Below are 18950 nucleotides of genomic sequence, written 5' to 3' on the forward strand. Positions count from 1 at the left end.
CCCAGGCAGTAAACACAAGAAGTGTGACCGTCTGTCAGAGACATTTTCTGACAGCACGAGTCACACTTCTTGAAGCCTGAGACCTTTCCTTCCCTAGACATAGTCTAAGTAAAAACAACACTCACACACACTAAACAGTCACACTATTAATCCCAAAAACACACACACAGAGGGATTAAGAGAAAGAGGCCTAGGCCTAACTGAAAATATAAACTTAGCTATTTAACTAGAAAGTTTAAATAAAGGGGAAATAGGGTGGGCTGTAGAGAAACTACACACTATCTGACTATGAAATAGAGAAAGGGAGAGAAAAAAACCCTGACTAAATTGTTTGAAAATTCAAACTCACCTGAGCTGGCAAAAAGAGAGACCTCTTCGCAAAGCGGCAAACGAGATCTGAGGTAGTCTCGCCTTGCATCATGGGATATAGGGTTGCCTCGAGCTGGTAAAAGGAGTTCTCAAGCTAAGCAAGTGCCGAGTCGGAGCTGAGGATCGGCACCGAACCCATCCAGCAAGAATGAAGGCGAGATTGACAACTTAACATTTAAAATACAGTGTTACAAGACTACATGGTAATTTGTTTGAGGGGAAATGTGTGACCGAAAGCTACTCAAATTTTCTGTTTATTCCATCAAAACAGACATGCTTTATTGCTTATAAGACCATATTTGAAAAATGAATGTATAAGAATTATGCATGTGAAGGACAGAAAGAAACTACATGTGAAGAATGTCCGAAAGCAAATGAAATTGTGTCAGTCTATCTAAAACCTGTACACATCGCCCAGTCTTGCTTGAGTGATGCTTCTTGGATCAAGTAGGGAAATGCAAAGGGAGAAGTTAAAATTAAAGAAAGTAGTGTGCTACTTTAAATATATTTTCACTTCAAGATGGATTTTTGAGTGTTTCAGTCTGGTTTTGATGACTAACTTCCTATCAACACAAAGTGCCAACACAGCAAGTGCAGAAAGTTCTTTTTTGGAATTTGAAACTTGTGCCTACTGTGGAAAGGCACAGAGAGAGAGTCAGGAGAACTTGTTAGCAAAATTAATGCTTTAGTGTTCATTTTTAATTGGGATTCCGCGGTGGTACAGCGGTAGCATTGTTACCTCACAGCAAGAGGTTCTCCCTTTCGATTCTCGGCTTGGGAGTGCCTTCTGTGTGGAGTCTGCATGTCCTCCCCGCGGTTGGGTAGCGTTTGAAAGACATGCGTGCGTAAATGGGCTTGCCTTCGTTGAAGGTTGGGCGTCGAGCTGGCACCTCGGCGTTTTGTAAAAAAAAAATCTACTGCCAATCATTAGCGGACCAGAGTTCCGCTGTGGCGACTCCTTAGCGGGAAAAAGCCGAAAGACAAAAAAGTGTTCATTTTTAATTGGTCAATGGCTTTATTTTAACTGTTGCAATACTGTTGCATTTAATCAAAAATAGTACATACTGCTCATGCCTTTATATAGCTCTAGGAGACAGGATCTTGATTTCCTAGTCCCCCACATTATGCGTGTTCTCTGCAAAAAATCTGCTGAACTGTGTTCTGGGAAAGTTATTTTGTACCTTAACATTTCCCATTAAAACATTGATTCATCCTGAAAACAATGTCAGAGAAACATAATTCCTCACAGGGAGGATCAGATACCAAACTATCATCATAAACTGAATCAAAAATCTAGGGATAAAAAAAAAATGCATCTGCTCCTCACAATACCCTAAAAATTCAATTTCTTGAATCTCTTGAAGGAAAGAGGAATTCCTTTTATTTTACCAGAAACTGCCTTCTAGGAAGGCTAAACATCCTGCAAAAGAACCCAAGCAAAACCAAATAAATTACTCCTGCCCACAGTAACTGACACAAGAGAAGATAAATGTTGTGGGTTCGGTCTCTTTTTGACAGGAAATTGTTAAAAAAAAAAAAAAAAAAAATGCCAGCTATAGCTTATCCAGGGATTGGCACAACATTCTGGCTAAGCAGGGTACATTCCCTGCCTCTTCTCCTATGACCAACAAGAAAGTCTCTTCCTTGTCCACTGAGGGGACCCCAGCAGCTGTAGAGGACATAGCTAACCTCTGGTCTGTGTTTGCTCTATGAACTATACCAGGTGGATCTGAAGAAAAAGATGTGTGGTCTGAGAAGCCACCTACAGACGAGGCAAATTACCAGTCTTGCTGTAGTGGTAAAAGCTGCTTTACAATCATCATCTTTTTGTGGCTGGAAGAAGGTCCACCAAGGAACTGGTACTTTGTTCCATGGTTAAGCCAAAAATCATGCTCGTTTCCCAGGGAAGCTTAGCAGCAACAGTCAGTAAACCAGGAAGGTAGTAATAAAGTAAAAGTAGAAAAATTACAGTAAAAAACCCTTTAAACATTTCCCCCAGCCCCAAAATGTAAAATAAGCACAGTTTCTCCACAGAAAACATAGTTTTGAACAAATTTTAATCATAAAAATAAAAAAAGTGCATTCTCATTTAAAAGTATATAAAAGTTATGACGGTCAACAAAAGTACATTTTTCCAACTTAAACATACTTGTTTTTAAGATAAAAATAGTTCCAATTAGCCACCTAGTTCCTACAACTGAAAAAAAGTAATGAAGAAATGTTTTCCCTGAAGGGAATTTCTCTGCCCAGCAATGGAACAGTGATCCTCGAAAGCCCATAGAGGAATGCTATTCTGGGTGGCGGGAAAGCTCTAATGGGAAAGCCCATAGAGGAATGCTATTCTGGGTGGAGGGAAAGCTCTGATGGGGCTGGCACCCAATCCATTTTTTTTGTCAGCTCAGCTTGACTTGACTAATAGTCTGGGCACATGGAAGGTGCCCTGAAGCTCTGGAAGATGACTGGCTGTGTACCCTATGCAGGACATAATTTGTACAGGTAATGTTACTGCAGCAGTGATCATAATAATGAACTTCTGGAAGTTACCCCTCCCAGTTCCCAGTACATATGTGCACAAATAATTTGGGTCAAGTTTTAACTGCTTCTGGTAACAAGACATTGGAAAGCAATGGGCTCAGTCTGACATGGCTAAAATTCGTGATAACCAGTGATTGTACAGCTCTGCTATGCAAAGTTCATTTGAGTGTGGCAGGGCATGGCTTTTACTCAAGGCAACCACCCACATTTACTGTACACCCACCAACTCAACTATCTCTTCTATATTAACTGGTATCAGTTCAGGATTCAAGTCTCCATATTATTAGTTCCAGACAGTAATTTTTTGACAGCAGCAGGAGTTAAAACCCAGAGCCCCTTGACCATCACACATATACTCAGCACCTGGATCTTGTAAATTGAACTTGTTTCGCTTGTAAAACAGTTTTACCATCAACAAATGTGCACACCAGTCAACCACAAGATAAATATACAGCAGAGCATCTTGCAAAACAATTAATTTGTTTTGCAGTCAGAACAGACAGGAAACAAGCAAAAATTAGCTCTGTAATGTATGGAAATATGTCAGTGTCACAACTGATAAAGTGGTGCAAAGCCAAGGAAATTTTGTATGCCAAAATGTTCAAAAACAACATATTAGCAGCCTTGTGTGTAAATGAAACAGTCCAAACTGAAGCTAGCCAAGTAGAGCTGGAAATAAACTTGCAGGCTGGTCTCCATCACTGACCGAGAAAGAATGAATTCTAAAGTATGAACTCCCTGGATATCAGGCTAACTCAAAAAGCATTAAAGACTGGCTGGTTTGGCAATGGAAATTAATGTTAAACAGGACTTAAGGTACTCTTGACAAATCTGTACTAAGGGAGAGTGCTTACTCTTTCTTTTTTATTTGTTCATTTGTTGACTGGTGTGGAGCAGTTGTCTTGATGGACCATTTTCAGGCTCAGCCCAGGGTATACAGCCAAAGCAGATAGATACAGAATTGGACATATATCCAAACATAAAATATATACAAGTAAAAAGTTTGCAAGACTTGCTGTTATTCTCACAGGGAAATACACGGAAAGATTCCAACATACTTTATCCAAGGGAATCCACTCCGACTCCCTATACACTGCAGTCCTCTTAGCAAACTACGTTCATAGAAAAGATCCACCAATCACCCCACCAGAAAGTGGCAGCATACACTGAAATCCAATCACACATTACAAGAAACACAGCAGTCACGTCTCCAGCATCCCCTATTACCTGTATATACCAAACCTGAGATCACACAAACACAAAAAAGGAAAACAGCTGATATGTTATATGGTTTCCTTTTTTTGATGCTTGTATGATAACCAATCTGGCCAGTAACAGCACATAAAGGTACCATCTTTTTTTCATTTTTTTTTTTTGGGGGGGGGTCACTTTCACTTCACTTCTTGTTCATCATCAGCCTCCTCCTGGCCAATTGGCCCATCTGTTCTCCATCACTGGCGCAAGGGTTAATTGTGAGGGGCCATTATTCAGATGGTCACAAGGTATGGTCATGACTGTTCATTATGCAACCCTCTGTCCCCACAATACTCAGAGTAAGCACAAGGGGAAGAGGGCATACAAAGGACACTCCTTTAATTCTGCAAGAGACGTTCTCTTCATGCAGCACTGCCACAACCCCAAAGCACAGGAGATACCTTACCCTGGTTTTCACCAGGAAACCCTACACCTACAAAAAGCCCCAAATAAGCACAACCCTTATCAACCCCCTAGGAGAGGTGAACGCAGCACTTCCTTTCATTCGTCCCCTCACTGCCTCTATTTTTTCCATTGTTGGGACAATTAACTGAACCCAAGTCACCTGGGCTGCATTCAGGGCACCATTCCTTTATGCCATTGGGGCAGGCTGCATAGTGGAGGTGAGTATACTCAATCATCAGCAGCACTTGACGACAGCACCTTTGATGGGTGAGACTGGATCACTGAGTCTTTGCTGATATACCCAGTAATAAATGTCTCACACTTCTACCTCAACTATACTACTGTTTCTTATGTGAGTTCTCTTCTGACTTCATTCACCATATTTGAGATGCAGCAAAACAGTACACTGGAAAAATCCAGAACAAAGACAAGTGGCTGCCTTAACAGGATAGATGCTGCCACTGCTGAACTCACTGTCAAACTGCTAAACTCAACCCCCCCCCCCCCCCGAAAAGGAAACCGCAACTCAAAATGTCAACACACTCATTAAGAAAAAAAAATAACACAACACTACCAAGCCTTTCAGTTTAGGACTTCATGAACTCCTAATACAGAACTACAAAGGCATTTTTTTTACCCAACGGTTAATGTTATGTTCACACTTACAACAGGTAAGTTGCTAATGTTTGCTGTTAGTTTCTATGGATTACAACTACTTGCTGTGTCTTTCGGTTTTTCCCGGTTAGGGGTCGCCACAGCGGAACTCCGGTCCGTTAATGATGGATTACAACTACTACTTCACACTTTTATAATCAGTAACTGAATTTATTACATTGCCTAAAATTTAATGTGCAATGACTTTTGTATATGCTTCCAAGTATCTACCATACTACCACATTTGTAAACTGCTGTGTTCTGTTGCTTTGCTTTATTGTACAGTTTCTATCATCATCATGAATCCTATATAAAAACGGTGCTTGGACCAGTCTACACACAGATAAAGTTAAACAAACATCGGTACAAAGAAGAGCAAGTACATGCACTCAGCAATAATCATTAATGAGAAAAAAACGGTATAACAGTTAACGTTAGCAGGAAAGTGTAACAAATTAAGATGATGGTACACATTAAACATTAAAAACATGAAATACACATTAAGTTAACTCTACCTCATCCTTGGATATGTCAAACAAGTCACTGGCTGAAAGACTTTTAGGTTCCATCCTTGGAGTCACTAGTGTTGTGGGTGTTACTGGGGTGATAGCAGGAGTGGAGTCTGAAGAAAGTATAGCATCTCTCTCTGGGCTGTCAAGAGAAACTTCTTCTGTAGCTTCTAAACAAAAATATACTGCGTGAATTGGAGTAGTACACAGGTTACTGTAAGACAACTTAAAACTTTGTTAAACACATCTGAACTTAATTATTTTAACTTCCAGATGCATTTGCCACATGAAATGCCCTCTTAACACATCATTTAGCTTGTCATAATGCAAAAATAATTTCCATATAGAAAGCAGCACCAAATTTAGTTTTCCATCTATGAATTGTCTCCATTTCACTTCATTCACTTTCCTATTTCCCCTCCTTTATTTTTGTTTAGCCTTTATTCATTTTACAACTTTACTGACTAGGTTAGTCCAAATCTTTTTTATGAAGACTCACAGCAGTATGTAGACTGACTAATGATAACTTACCCAACCCCCCCCCCTCCAAAAATGTATTATTAATATATTTGCCTTTGTTGACTGGAAAAGTCAGACTGGGATAGAAATGCCTTTTTTCAGTGGAGGCCCGGGGAGAAAAGCTCCAGATTTACATTCATAAATTACAAGTGTTCACAATACACAGACATTTTTATTACATTATTTTACACTGTAGATAATATTATGTCTTGGATTACTATAGAGTACAAGCAAACATGGTACACAGCTGTTAGAAATAAGCTATGTCCAGAAAGAAAAAAGTAAAACAAATGGAAAAAATATTCATTTGAATCCTTAAAGCTTGTAAAACGCTTTTAATGTTGATGGTTTCTTTAAGACCTGGGGCTCTGTCCTTAGTCTAATATGCCAGCTGCTTTCCTTACAGTCTAACTGAACTTTATAATCTACAAGAAAAGCAGTTTATATTAACTGAGTCAATTATACAAAAGAAAAACTTCTTAACATCCATACAAAAAGCAGTTTGTCTAGCTAGTGCATTTTGATGGTTATTTTTCCTAAGAGCCAAAATAAGTTCATAAATCTATCTGACAATCTTGCCAGTATAAAATGCATTACAAGAACCACAGACAGCTACATAAACCACATTTTTTGAAATGCAGCTGAACCTTCCCTTCGCCCAAACCACTATGTTAACAGTGTTGAAAAATAGAGGATGAATTGTTAATGAACCTACATTGCTTGCAAAAAACAAAACTAAGTTCCAAATGTGACCTTTCTTGTGGGTACAATATCAGGACAAAAATTATGTTCAAACATAGATTTAAAATTAACAGATTTCTTAAAGGTGAACCTGGGTTTCTCACCCAAGACTTTATACAAGTCTGTTTCCCAAAATGACCTTCCAGTTTTCTTGCATTATATTCTTGATCAACCACATCTCATTACAAATTGGAATAGGAAAAGCAAAGCAAAAACTTTCTTTAGGGAAGTCAGAAAAACCATCAGGGGCTTGACTAGCAGAAATCTTTAAAAGTTTCTTGACCAAAAGACGACAGACTTTGGATGTTTGTAGCTCCAAAACCTCCATTTGAGGGCACCTAACCAGTCTGAATTATATCCTGTCAATGAAAAAAGCCTTTAGCTTAGTCAACTCTTGCAGAAATGTAAATGTATCCATAGTAAGTCTACTGAGTCTAATCATCTGTCCTTTAATCATCCGTCTCTCCTTTCATGTTGGAGGGGTGGTAACTGTCCTTGTGAAGGTACTGGTTAACAAAGGTCTCCTTGCAAAAGACCTTAAATCACAAAAAAACAAGATGTGGTGTCATACAAAATACTTAGGTTGAGGAAGTCCAAGGCATCACCAAAACCACTGATGGTGAACCTCAAAAAGTCAATGCTGTTGTTGATGTATTTATTCCACAAAGCACTTAAATTTATCCAGAGTCTCACTCCATAGAAAAAAAAAGATCATCTATGTACCCCCTGTGGAACAAGATTTTCTCTACTAAAGGATGCTTCATCAGAAGTTTCTCTCCCTACACAGCCATGACCAAGTTAAAAAAACAGGGGTGACCCTTGCCCCTATGGGTACTCTGGAGGTCTGCTTGGAAAGTTTATCAAGAAAACTAAAGTAATTACTGCCAAGAACCAAGTCCATAAGGAATCAAATCATATTAATTTTGTCCAGCTCAAAAGTGGTATGAGCAGTCACGTATTCCCTTAAAAATTCTACTCCTGCCTCCTGCTGAATACAAGTGTACAGGGAGACAACATCTAGCGAGGCAAAATGAAAATTAAGTCACTAATGAAAAAATAATTCCGGAGCTCCAGAAAGTGGCAGGAGTCCCTTAAATAATACTGCGCACTCTCTGTACTATCTGGTTTAGGATGTGATCCAAGAAAGGAGAAATTGGTCAGTCTTTGAATGTGCTGCTGATACAATTGGCCTGAAAGGAGGCCTGTTCCTATCCTTTGGACCTTTGGTATCCAAAAAAAGGTGTGCCATTTAGGGAAAAGCCACTTAGGTGTAGGTGTCCATGTCTAGTTGACTAAGTTTGTATAAGTCGAACAATGTATGAGCAACAATTCAAATACTCCTCTTGATGGCACCCCTGGGAACTTCTCTGTAACTTAATTCATTAATAAGCATATGCTGCATCTCACAGCTGTAATCATTATTATTCATAAGGACCAACATTCCACCCTCGTTCTCCTTCATAATCCTTAAATTTCTATTACCAGGATTTTGGCCAGCAGAGAAGAGTTAGAAAAAATATTGCACAAGTATGGTAGAAATCCAGAATAAGTTGTGAAGATGAGACTACAGGAATAGCATATCTGGTCTTAAGTCCAGATCCAACCCACCTTCCATCAAACAGAGAAGAGACACGATGGAATACCTCATGTCAAGATGGTAAAAAAGAAGTTATGTACTTACTATAATTTTCCATCTGTGTTGTTGACTCTTATTTGCTCTTCAACCTATGGGTTTCGGATCTGAGCATCGGATCTAACTCGGCCACATACCAAAGCTGTAGACTCCAACACCCGAGCTCCTTCCTTACCCATGATGTTCCTCTAATTCAAATCCCTTAGACTGAGGTTGCTGCAGTATATTATATTATACAATCATGATACAAATAAAGAAAAAGAAATTACGTAGAAAGGAATCAGCCAAGTGGGGTTACTTCAGGAGCTCAAAGGAGAACAGAGGTATCTGTCCCAAAAATGTCCATTAGGTCCTTCAAAAGGCAGGGGGATGGAGGTAGGGAAGGTTGACCAGCAAATGAGAAGTGACAACACAGATGGAACATTATGACAAGTACATAACTTCTTTATCTGATGTTGTTGCCTTCATTTGCTCTTCAACCTATTGGACAGAGTACCCAGCTACAGAAAGAACTTGGGAGACCCTCAGGGAAGGATATTTCAGAGCACAGCAGAACCAAAGGAAGCCTTGTTCTTAGCAAATAATGTCCAATTTGTAATGGGAAATAAATGTATGATTATTTGACTAAGTAGCAGCTGCACAAATTTCATCAATGGGAAGTTTCGACTAGAAGGCTGAAGTAGAAACAGATCTAGTAGAATGGGGCTTATGTAGCAAGGTAAGGGAATGCCCTTAGAGGAATAAGCAAGTTTGATACAACTAGTCATCCAATGAGCTAGGGTAACCTTCGAAACTGGTTTACCCAACCTGGACTTGGAAAAGAAAATGAAGAGTCGGTCAGATTTCCTAAGGGTTTTGGTTCTGTCTAAAATAGAAGTGGAGTTGTCTATGTACATCCAACACATGAAGCAGGTACTCTCCCTCATTTTGAAAATTTGGGAAGAAAACAGGAAGATTGATGACTTAGTTTAAGTTAGCCTCAGAAGCGACCTTGGGCAAAAAGGAAGGATTAGTACACAAAGTAACTCCGTCATTGTGAAAAATCAGACCTGGAGGATTGCAAGACAAAGCCTATAACTCAGATACTCTCTTGGATGAAGTAATAGCTACTAAGAAAATAGTTATCCAAGTCAGACACTTAAAGTCTGTCTTAGCTGAAGGTTCAAAGGGGAGCGAAACTGTTGTTGTTGTTTGTCTTTCGGCTTTTTCCCAGTTAAGGGTCGCCACAGCGGAATTCCAGTCTGCTAATGATTGGCAGTAGATTTTCACGAACACCGAGGTGCCAGCTCGACGTCCAACCTTCAACGAAGGCACGCCCATTTACGCATATCTTTCGAACGCCACCCAACTGCAGGGAGGACATGCAGTCTCCACATAGAAGGCACTCCCCGCACCCCAGCCAAGAATCGAACGGGAGAACCTCTTGCTGTGAGGCAACAACGCTACCATTGCACCACTGCAGCATGCATTCAAAGGGGGAGCGAAACTAAGGCCTGTAAAACCAAGGTGAGGACCCAGGGAAGTGCATGATCCTTAATAGGAGGATGTAGGAAAAAAGTACCTTTCAAGAAGGCCTTGCACAATTTAGATGACGCTAGAGAGAAATAATTCTCCCCTATGTGAAAACTGGAAATGGCCGCCAGTTGCACTTTCATTGTTGAAAAACTTGCCCCTTTACTAAACAGATATGCCAAGAAGTCCAACACAGCTGAAACTGGAGCAGAAAAAGGATCTAAATTGTTCTGATGAGCCTAAATGGAGAACCTATTCTACAGACTGTTGTATAGCTTTCTAGTGGATGGTTTGTGTGCTGCAATCAAAATTTTCCTGACTGGAGAAGAAAGCCCGGGAGTTCTAACCATCACTGGAAGTGCAGAAACGAAGTGGTTAGTTTCAGCTTCAGAAGAGCCAAATGGGAGTGTCCCAAAGGATGGGAAAACAGATCTGGAGAGGGATCTAGAGTCCAAGGTGGACAAACTAGGTGAGACCAAAGGAAGGGGAACCACACTTGATGAGGCCAAAAGGGGTCAATGAGGATGACTTGGCACTTCAACCTCTGAGCTTTCTGCAGAAATTTGGGAATGAGCGGAAGAGTAGGATAGGCATGGAGTAGACCGGGAGGTCAAGCATGGACTAGAGCATTTCTCTGTGACTGTCCCTGAGGAGAGATCAGTCGGTCGTCTGGTCATGACAAAAGAGACGAGATTCATGGGTTCAGTTCAAGCAGCTTTATTACACACAAACACATCAGAAATGAGGCTTTGTAACTTAAACTTAAATATACTTATAAACAGACTGATTACCACACTCATACATGTTAATACTCTGGCTGTTCTCTCAAAATGGCACTGCTGCCTGTGAATGTTACTATGTAGGTAAAACTATTAGAGTCTTGAAGCGCAGAATATACGAACATGTCCTGGCTACAAAGAATAAAGATAAAAACAATGCTCTTGCAAGACATGCTTTAGGATGTAGAGAATTCAAAAAGTTTGAATTTTTTGTTTTAGACAACCTAGAAAAAGGTACATTCATGGGAGATGTTAACAACAAATTAGAACAAAAGGAAGCTCTTTGACAACTATTATTGGGGGCAGATCAATTTCCAGGCCTTAACGAGGTTATCAATATTAAATGTTTTTTGTTATACAAATAATTATTATTCCATGTGCACATATATACATACTAGTATAGATATTAATTATCTGGGAAGTTTTTAATTAGTAATGACTATGTTGTTAGACAGATATTATTATGTCATTTATTTTTAACTAGTGTTATATGTACAACGTTGGTCTATGTTGAGATATATATATATATTTTTTTGTACAAGTAGATTGTTTTATTCATTATATACTGTTTAGTGCAAATATCAATCCATTACATCTGTTCAGGGCACAGCTAATATATTCATTATTCACGACCACATGCAGTCTCCATTTGTATGAGAGGATGTTTACATGTAGGGTTATATTGATTTACATGTATACAGATACATTTTTTGTTCAATTCGTTGGTACACACAAGTACTATCAATATTCATCATAAAGTAGTTTAATGTATTTAATGTTAAAATGTTTTTCAGACATTTGAAATGTAATATGCATTTTTATTTCAAAAAAAAGAACTGAGAATTTATGACATCACATCCTGTTTAAACAATTTATAAGACATGTGTTTGGGAGGGCACATTGTCTTTTTTCTGAAGAAGTTCACGTTTTTAATAAAGCGGAAGAAAGCGCTAATTCTAATAGCCTCTATTGTGACATTCACGCACTGAGCTGTGTTATAATTTTCTTTTATGTTTCTAGTTTGCGGCTAGTCAGTTTGTTTTCTTTTTCACTTTGCAATATAGCTGTACTTTACACACAGCAAACTCTGAAATAATTGTACCGTAACAAACCACACACACTGCAAACACTTTGTACACACTGAGATACTTCGAACAACTCTAGCTATGCTTTGAATGGGTTCGGTCAATGCAAAATAGTAGTTTATGCCCAAAACACGATCTTTTATTAAAAAAGTACAGTTTTGTACCTACCATAAATGTAGATGTTCGAGGATCCACATTGCTGCAGTCCTTACTATTGGGGTAGTCCGCTGTCCAGTCCGCATGACCGACGCCATATCCTCAGTCTTTTCTTGCCCCAGATGTCAGAAGACCCTAAAAGACAAGGCCCAAAATACCTGCACCAAAAATATGTACAATATATACAAAATATATACAAAAATATCAACATATAACCTCACCTACACAACCACCCCTAAACACAGAGGGGAAGGAGGGAATGTGGATCCTAACATCTACATTTATGGTAGGTACAAAACTGTACTATGTTCCCACATTGCTGCAGTCCGTAGAATCCCAAAGCAGAGGTAAGGGAGGCTGGCAAATCATAAAGAAGTAGGAGCTGACAACATGCCTTGCAAAACAGCTGTGGCAAAACCAGCCCTAGACTTAGAGTAAATAGGAAGGTGATAATGCTTAGAGAAAGTATGCACTGAACTCCAAGTAGCTGCCTCCAGAATATCCTTAGTTGCCACCCCCCTTAGAAATGCTGTTGAAGTGGCAGTAGCCCTAGTGGAATGAGGCCTAATCCCAGCTGGAATCTCCTTGCCATGATGGGAATAACAAAATGCAATGCAAAACCCAATCCACCTAGAAATAGTTTGTTTTGACACAGGCTTGCCCTGAACTCAAAGCAAAAGAAACAAACAACTGCTGAGACTGCCTAAAATCCTTAGTCCTGCTTAAATAATAACGCAATTGCCTGTGTACATCTAAAGTGTGCAAAATCTTTTCACCTTTATTTTGGGGGTCTGCATAAAAAGTAGGCAAATGAATAGTTTGGTTTAAAGCCACACTAGAAACCACCTTAGGCATAAAGGAAGGATTAGTACGTAATGATACCCTATCCTTATGGAAAATCAAAAGGGCTCTACTGCCATAAGGGCCTGCAACTCAGACACCCTTCTTGCAGAAGTAATAGCCAACAGAAAAGCAGTCTTCCATGACAAGTATTTCAATTCAGCAGTAGCCGCAGGCTCAAAAGGTTGTAGAGTAAGTTTTTCCAACACAAAATTGAGATCCCAAGCAGGAGTAGGAGCTCTACGGGGGGTCTTATATTCTTTGCCCTCTAAGAAACTGCTTGAACAAAGGATAACAATGGTGGGTCACAATCATAGTGAGCTGAAATTGCTGCAGCATGAATCTTAATGGAAGAGAAGGACAAACCTTTGTCCAATAACTCAGTAAGATATTGAAGAGCCACACTCAAATTAGGCTCAGAAATCTCCAAATTCTTTGCTGTACTCCAAAATAAAAATCTCTTCCATTTTTCTGCATACACTTTCCTTGTACTAGGTCTTCTAGCTTCCATAATCACATTTAAAACTTGTTGAGGAAGTTGAGACCTGCTGTGTTTCAACACAGAATATGCCAGGCTGTTAGATGAAGAGAGTGAAGCTTGACATTGAGCAGATGACCGCCCTTCTGAGATAACAGATGAGGAATCAAAGGTAAAGGCCAAGGAGGCTTCCTTACCAGACTCCTTAGTAGTGGGTACCAGTGTTGCCGAGGCCAATCTGGAGCTATCAAAATCATCCTTGGCTTGTCTTGTCTGACTTTTAATAGCACCTTTGGAAGAAGAGGCAGAGGTGGAAAGGCATACACATGAAGGTTTTTCCAACTGAAAGACAGAGCATCCACTTTCCAAGCTGTGTGATGAAACCCCTTTGTGCAAAACTTTGGCAGCTGGTGGTTTAGTGGAGAAGCGAACAGATCTATGTCTGGAGTTCCCCATGACACTGTCAAGTTCTGAAATACATGAAGATCCAGTTTCCACTGTGGGGATCCATGATTTGTCTGCTTAACACATCTGCTAAGGAGTTCTGCAGAAACCTTGCCTGAAGAGTTAGTTGCAAGCTTAGCGCAGTCTCCCATAAAATCATTGCCTGCCTGCATAGAGGATAAGAATGTGTTCCCCCTTGCTTGTTGATGTACCACATGACAGTTGTGTTGTCTGTTAGAATCAACACCTGCCCTGGAAGAAGTAACTCCTTGAAAGCCATTAATGCAAACTGGACTGCTAACATCTCCTTCATGTTGATATGTAGATGCTGTAGTCTGGCAGGCCACTTGTCTTGTATCCACTTTCCATTTAGATGAGCTCCCAAGCAATGTCCGAGGCATCTGTCGTTAAAATCTGAGGTCACAGAGAGTCCCTTGTTTAGGTGACATTCCTGAGCCCACCACAAAAATTCTTTTTGAAGGCAAGGTATTATTTGAATGACAGTGTCCAAATCCTGGCAGTGCTGTGTCCATACATTTTGAGATACCATTGTAGCTTCCTCATATGCAGTTTGGCATTGGGAAGCACCAGAATACAAGATGCCATGAACCCTAATGCTTGAAGGACTGTCCTTGCAGTCAGCACGGACTGATGAGATAGTTGATGGAAGTAAAGTGATAGACTCTTTTGTTTGTCCAAGGCCATCTGCTGTATTCAGTCTCACACCCAGAAAGCACATGTCTTGAGAGGGTACTAGACTGGACTTTATTTCGCTCACAGAATACCCTAGGCATCTTAGCACTGCTATAACATATTCCAGATGCTGTAGAAGGTCTTCCTTTTCTTGAGCCAGAATCAGGCAAGTAAGGATAGATTTGAATTCCTTGTAGCCTGAAGTAAGCTATCACTGGAGCCAGAACCTTTGTGAATACTAGATAAGCCAAAGGGCAATGCAGAGAACTGATAATGAGAATTTCCAGATACTTCCTGCAACTTAGCCTTATAGGCACATGAAGGTAAGCTTCCTTGAGATCTAAAGTTACCATCCAGTGATCTTTGCCCAGCAGAGGTAAAAGCTGTTGTAACGTCAACATCTTGAACTTGGGAATGTCCAGATAAGTGTTGAGGAGAGATAAATCCAAAATTGGTCTCCACGTGTTCCCCTTCTTTGGTACTAGGAACAGGCGAGAACAAAATCCTAGGCCCCTTTCTGATACAGGGACTGGCTGAATGGCCCGCATCTGGAGTAGCTCGGAAACTGGCTTGTGTGCCTCTTTTCTTTGTGGAGGAGGAACGCCTGGCATGCCTTTGAAAGGGGCAATGTATGGAAATAAAACCTGTAACCGTGGTGAATGATATCCAACACCCATCTGTCTTGAGTAATTAAATCCCAATTTTCTTTGAAAAGAGACAGTCTTCCTCCCAAAGGAGCTGCCAGACGAGAATCTACTGGCAGCTGAAAAGGCAGGTCATTGGGTCTGTTCCTCACCAGAAGTCTGAGCAGGTGAACTAAGAACCTTGAGCTCTGCCTAGACTGGGAATCATAAGCAGGATAAGTCCACCCCTTAGCAGGCCAATTTCTACTAAACAAAAATCTTTAACAGTTTGCATAGACTTAGCTTTGTCCTCCATTTTCTTTAAAACTGCTTCCACAGGCGAACCAAACAACACATCAGACTGTAAAGGAGCATCCAAAATCCTTGTCTTAACATGCTCAGCTAAATTCTGATCCCTCAACCAGGCATGCCAGAACAGAACTAGTGGCAGCCACCCGAGGCCTGTACAGCATCAAAACCACATTGCAAAGAATGCTTACCCACTTGTTCAGACACATGAACCAAATCCAGCAACTCTTTACACTCAATACCTTCCGCTAAAGCATCCACCTTAGATTTCAATTGTGAAAGGAGAAAATTTTGATATTTTAGCATGTGAAACTGACACATGGCTAGTGGAAGAAGTATACACTTTCTTTCCCCACCTATCCAAAGCCCTTGCCTCTTTATCAGTGGGAACAGGATTTTTAACCACAGAGGCCTTAACACCTTTAGGCCCCTGAGAAACAGTTTCTGGGTCGACTCAAACAAATACTTATGAGCTATCAGGTTTAACAGGAGCAGGAGGCAAAGAGTCAGGGTTCAGGGAAGCCTCTGCAAAACATCTTCCACCACATTCAACACAGGAGGTATAGCTAAGGGCCTATGCTGGGGTAAAACAAGAATTTTCCTAGAATCAGAGTAATCCTGGCCTTCCCATTTAAAGTGCTCCCTCATGGAATGCAGAGTCTCTGAAAATGAGAAATCCTCAGGAGGAGAAGGAATCATCCACATCAGAATCAGAATAAGGAGGATACTCCTGCAAATCTTCTGCAGAAGACTCAGAAGCCTCTGAACACTGTTCAAAACTATCAAACTCGGTTCCACCCTAGGCCTCTTATCAGGAGGGGCATAGAACCTCTAATCATAGTAATCAAATCTTCTGCCATTTTAAGCATATGTTTCTTAGGTACAGAACCCAAAATGCTAGGAGAAACCCCCACTGAAGCTGAACTTGGCCTACCTCTCAAAGAAGTTTTGGCAACAGAAGGAGAGGCTCTAACTACCTTGGGAAGAGAGGGAAGAACAGTTACCTGAGAAGCCCCCTCAGCCTGGCCTACCTCCTGAGAAGGCACATCCTGTAACAGTAAAGTTTCTGCCTGAGACTCCATAGAAACTCCTGGCAAAACCTCTGGCTCCACTGAGGGTTCATCAACCCTATCCAACAACGCCGTGCTCAGGCCCCAAACAAGGTATACACAAGGTATGGTAATCCCTATGAGGTATCTGTTTCCCACAAGAAATACAGTTATTCACAATACTGAGGCAAGAAAAACCAAAATGTTAAACTGCTTCTGCATCGAAAGAACATCATACAGTTGCCTTGCTCTTTAAGCTTATTTTCCCTTTGTTAGGGCACCCCTATTTTTACCAAGGATGCAGAAGCTATTAGAAGTTTTCTAGTGAACCTCTGGGAAGTACTTACTCTGGATCCAACTGTTAGAGATGTAGTAGGTCCTGAACCATTGTTTGCATACAAAAATAAACCTAATATTAGGAGTATGTTATGTTACAAGAATATTAGCCAAGACATGGGTAAACATTGTGATTATACGTACAATACACGTCCTTGTGGACGTTGTAATCAATGTCGTCATATAGATACAAGGACTACTTTTGTCCATCCCATCAATCAGTTTGAGTTTAAGAATAGAACAGGTACGAATTGTATGAGTATGAATGTGATATATCTGGCTAGGTGCACAACCTGTACCTCATTTTATATTGGGAAAACGAATAGGGCATTAAAAGAGAGAATCAGGGAACACCTTTACCAGATAAGAATAGATGGTGATTCCAATGCACTAGCCAGACATGTTAAAGTATCAGGGCCACAACATATGTTCACCTTTTGTGTGATACAGGAAGTCTTTGCACACAGTAGAGGAGGGGACCTCATAAGTTTCACTCTTGAAAATGAGATGAGGTGGATTATTAGGTGCAGAGCAGATAAATACCCTGGCCTTAATGATCGGGTACACATTAAACCTGTATTAAAAAAGAAGAGATGCTACAGACCTAAGCATTAGTCTTTTCATGAGACTTATATAATCATAGTTTTGAACATACATTGATTATGTTTGTATGTAATGTTTATGTATTGAACATTTCAGTCCTTTTATATTTGTATTTGATAAGTGTCTGTTATTGAAGTAGACAAGGTCTATGCAGTGATATATTTACCTGCATATGTATGATGTTATCTCACACTGTATAATTTTAGCTTTGTAACATAGATGCGCTTTCATTGTTATCTATTAGGCTTCAATATTTTAATATAATATTTATTGTGATTTTTATACTTTTTCAGTATTACTAGCTATTTAAATGAATATTTGCGTTGATTTTTGACATCTGATTAATTTTAACCAATGAGGTGGATTCATTATGTATTTAAACATCAATTGTATGTGAGTTGTTAAATGTCTGAGGAAGCCTTCGGGTGAAAGCGCTTACATTGTCCTACAATAAACAGCTTCGTTTTAAACTTTTGGCTGCAGAGCACTTTTTGGATGTGATTTTCCTATACAGCTTTGGATTATAGTTTGAGACGCTTGTAGCGTTCGAGGATTTCAGGAATACAGCCTTTTGACCCAGCGCATGGTACTGTGTGTTATTTTATTTGTTTTTGCCATTGCAGTTGCAGGGTCTAAGCTCCGTTGGCTTGGTGTGTTTTTCTTCTTTTGTTACGTATACGTTATTTATTCACACCAGCCCAGGAGGATGGCTAATAATCCTGAGAACAACGTCGAGTTACCCTACGTACCTACCATGAACAATTCGACCTATCGGAAAGCAGAACGCTTTCATGATTGTGTGAGGGGAAAGAACAACATGTTGTTGCTGTACGAACCCTGTTTGGACTCCAATACGGAGACTGTAAGCGATGAAATCAGTTTAAACATCACAGATGATTTGAATAGACTAGAAATGGATTGTATGAAGTTGAAGAGACTGCAGTTACAATGCCAGCACTCTGAGGCGTGCCTGGCGAAAAGGATAGTGCCACGTGGGTTACGTGTATTGAAGATGCCCACTTCAGGTAATATGTTCCCTGAACTATTGTTTAAATGGCAGCAGCTTAACCTAGAGTTAAGCTTTAATTATATGAGACTATTAATTGATTTTCATACACCCGAAGAGGAAAACTTAAGGAGAACTGTAAATGAACTTTATGACAATATTAAATTGAAATGTGTCAATGAAGCTACTGATTTACTATTAGACAATGTACTTGATAATGTATCCCTTTTTGAGAAACGTTTGCTGGAACAGAAGAAAAATAAGATCCTAAGGGATGCGAAAGATTTTAAAAATAATCATGTGTTTACCTGGCCTAGGCCATTCAATAATGTACAAGCTGCTAATTTTAGAAATAATGTTAATAACAACAAAATAAATTTAACTCCTAGGTTGGATGTTATTAGTCTTGATAACAACG

General features: G+C 39.9%; 1 protein-coding gene across 2 annotated transcripts in view; it reads right to left on the minus strand.

Annotated features, from left to right (window-relative positions):
* Positions 1-18950, minus strand: part of SNX2 (sorting nexin 2) — a 1338063-nt gene that overhangs the window by 803587 nt on the left and 515526 nt on the right. For both annotated transcript variants that reach the window (XM_044060758.1, XM_044060759.1), the window contains exon 3: positions 5733-5896. In XM_044060758.1, the coding sequence (XP_043916693.1) occupies positions 5733-5896 (164 nt within the window). The remainder of the gene's footprint in view (positions 1-5732; positions 5897-18950) is intronic.

Source organism: Protopterus annectens, chromosome 2.part0, assembly GCF_019279795.1.
Source record: "Protopterus annectens isolate FY-2018-M chromosome 2.part0, PAN1.0, whole genome shotgun sequence".
Taxonomy (NCBI): domain Eukaryota; kingdom Metazoa; phylum Chordata; order Ceratodontiformes; family Protopteridae; genus Protopterus; species Protopterus annectens.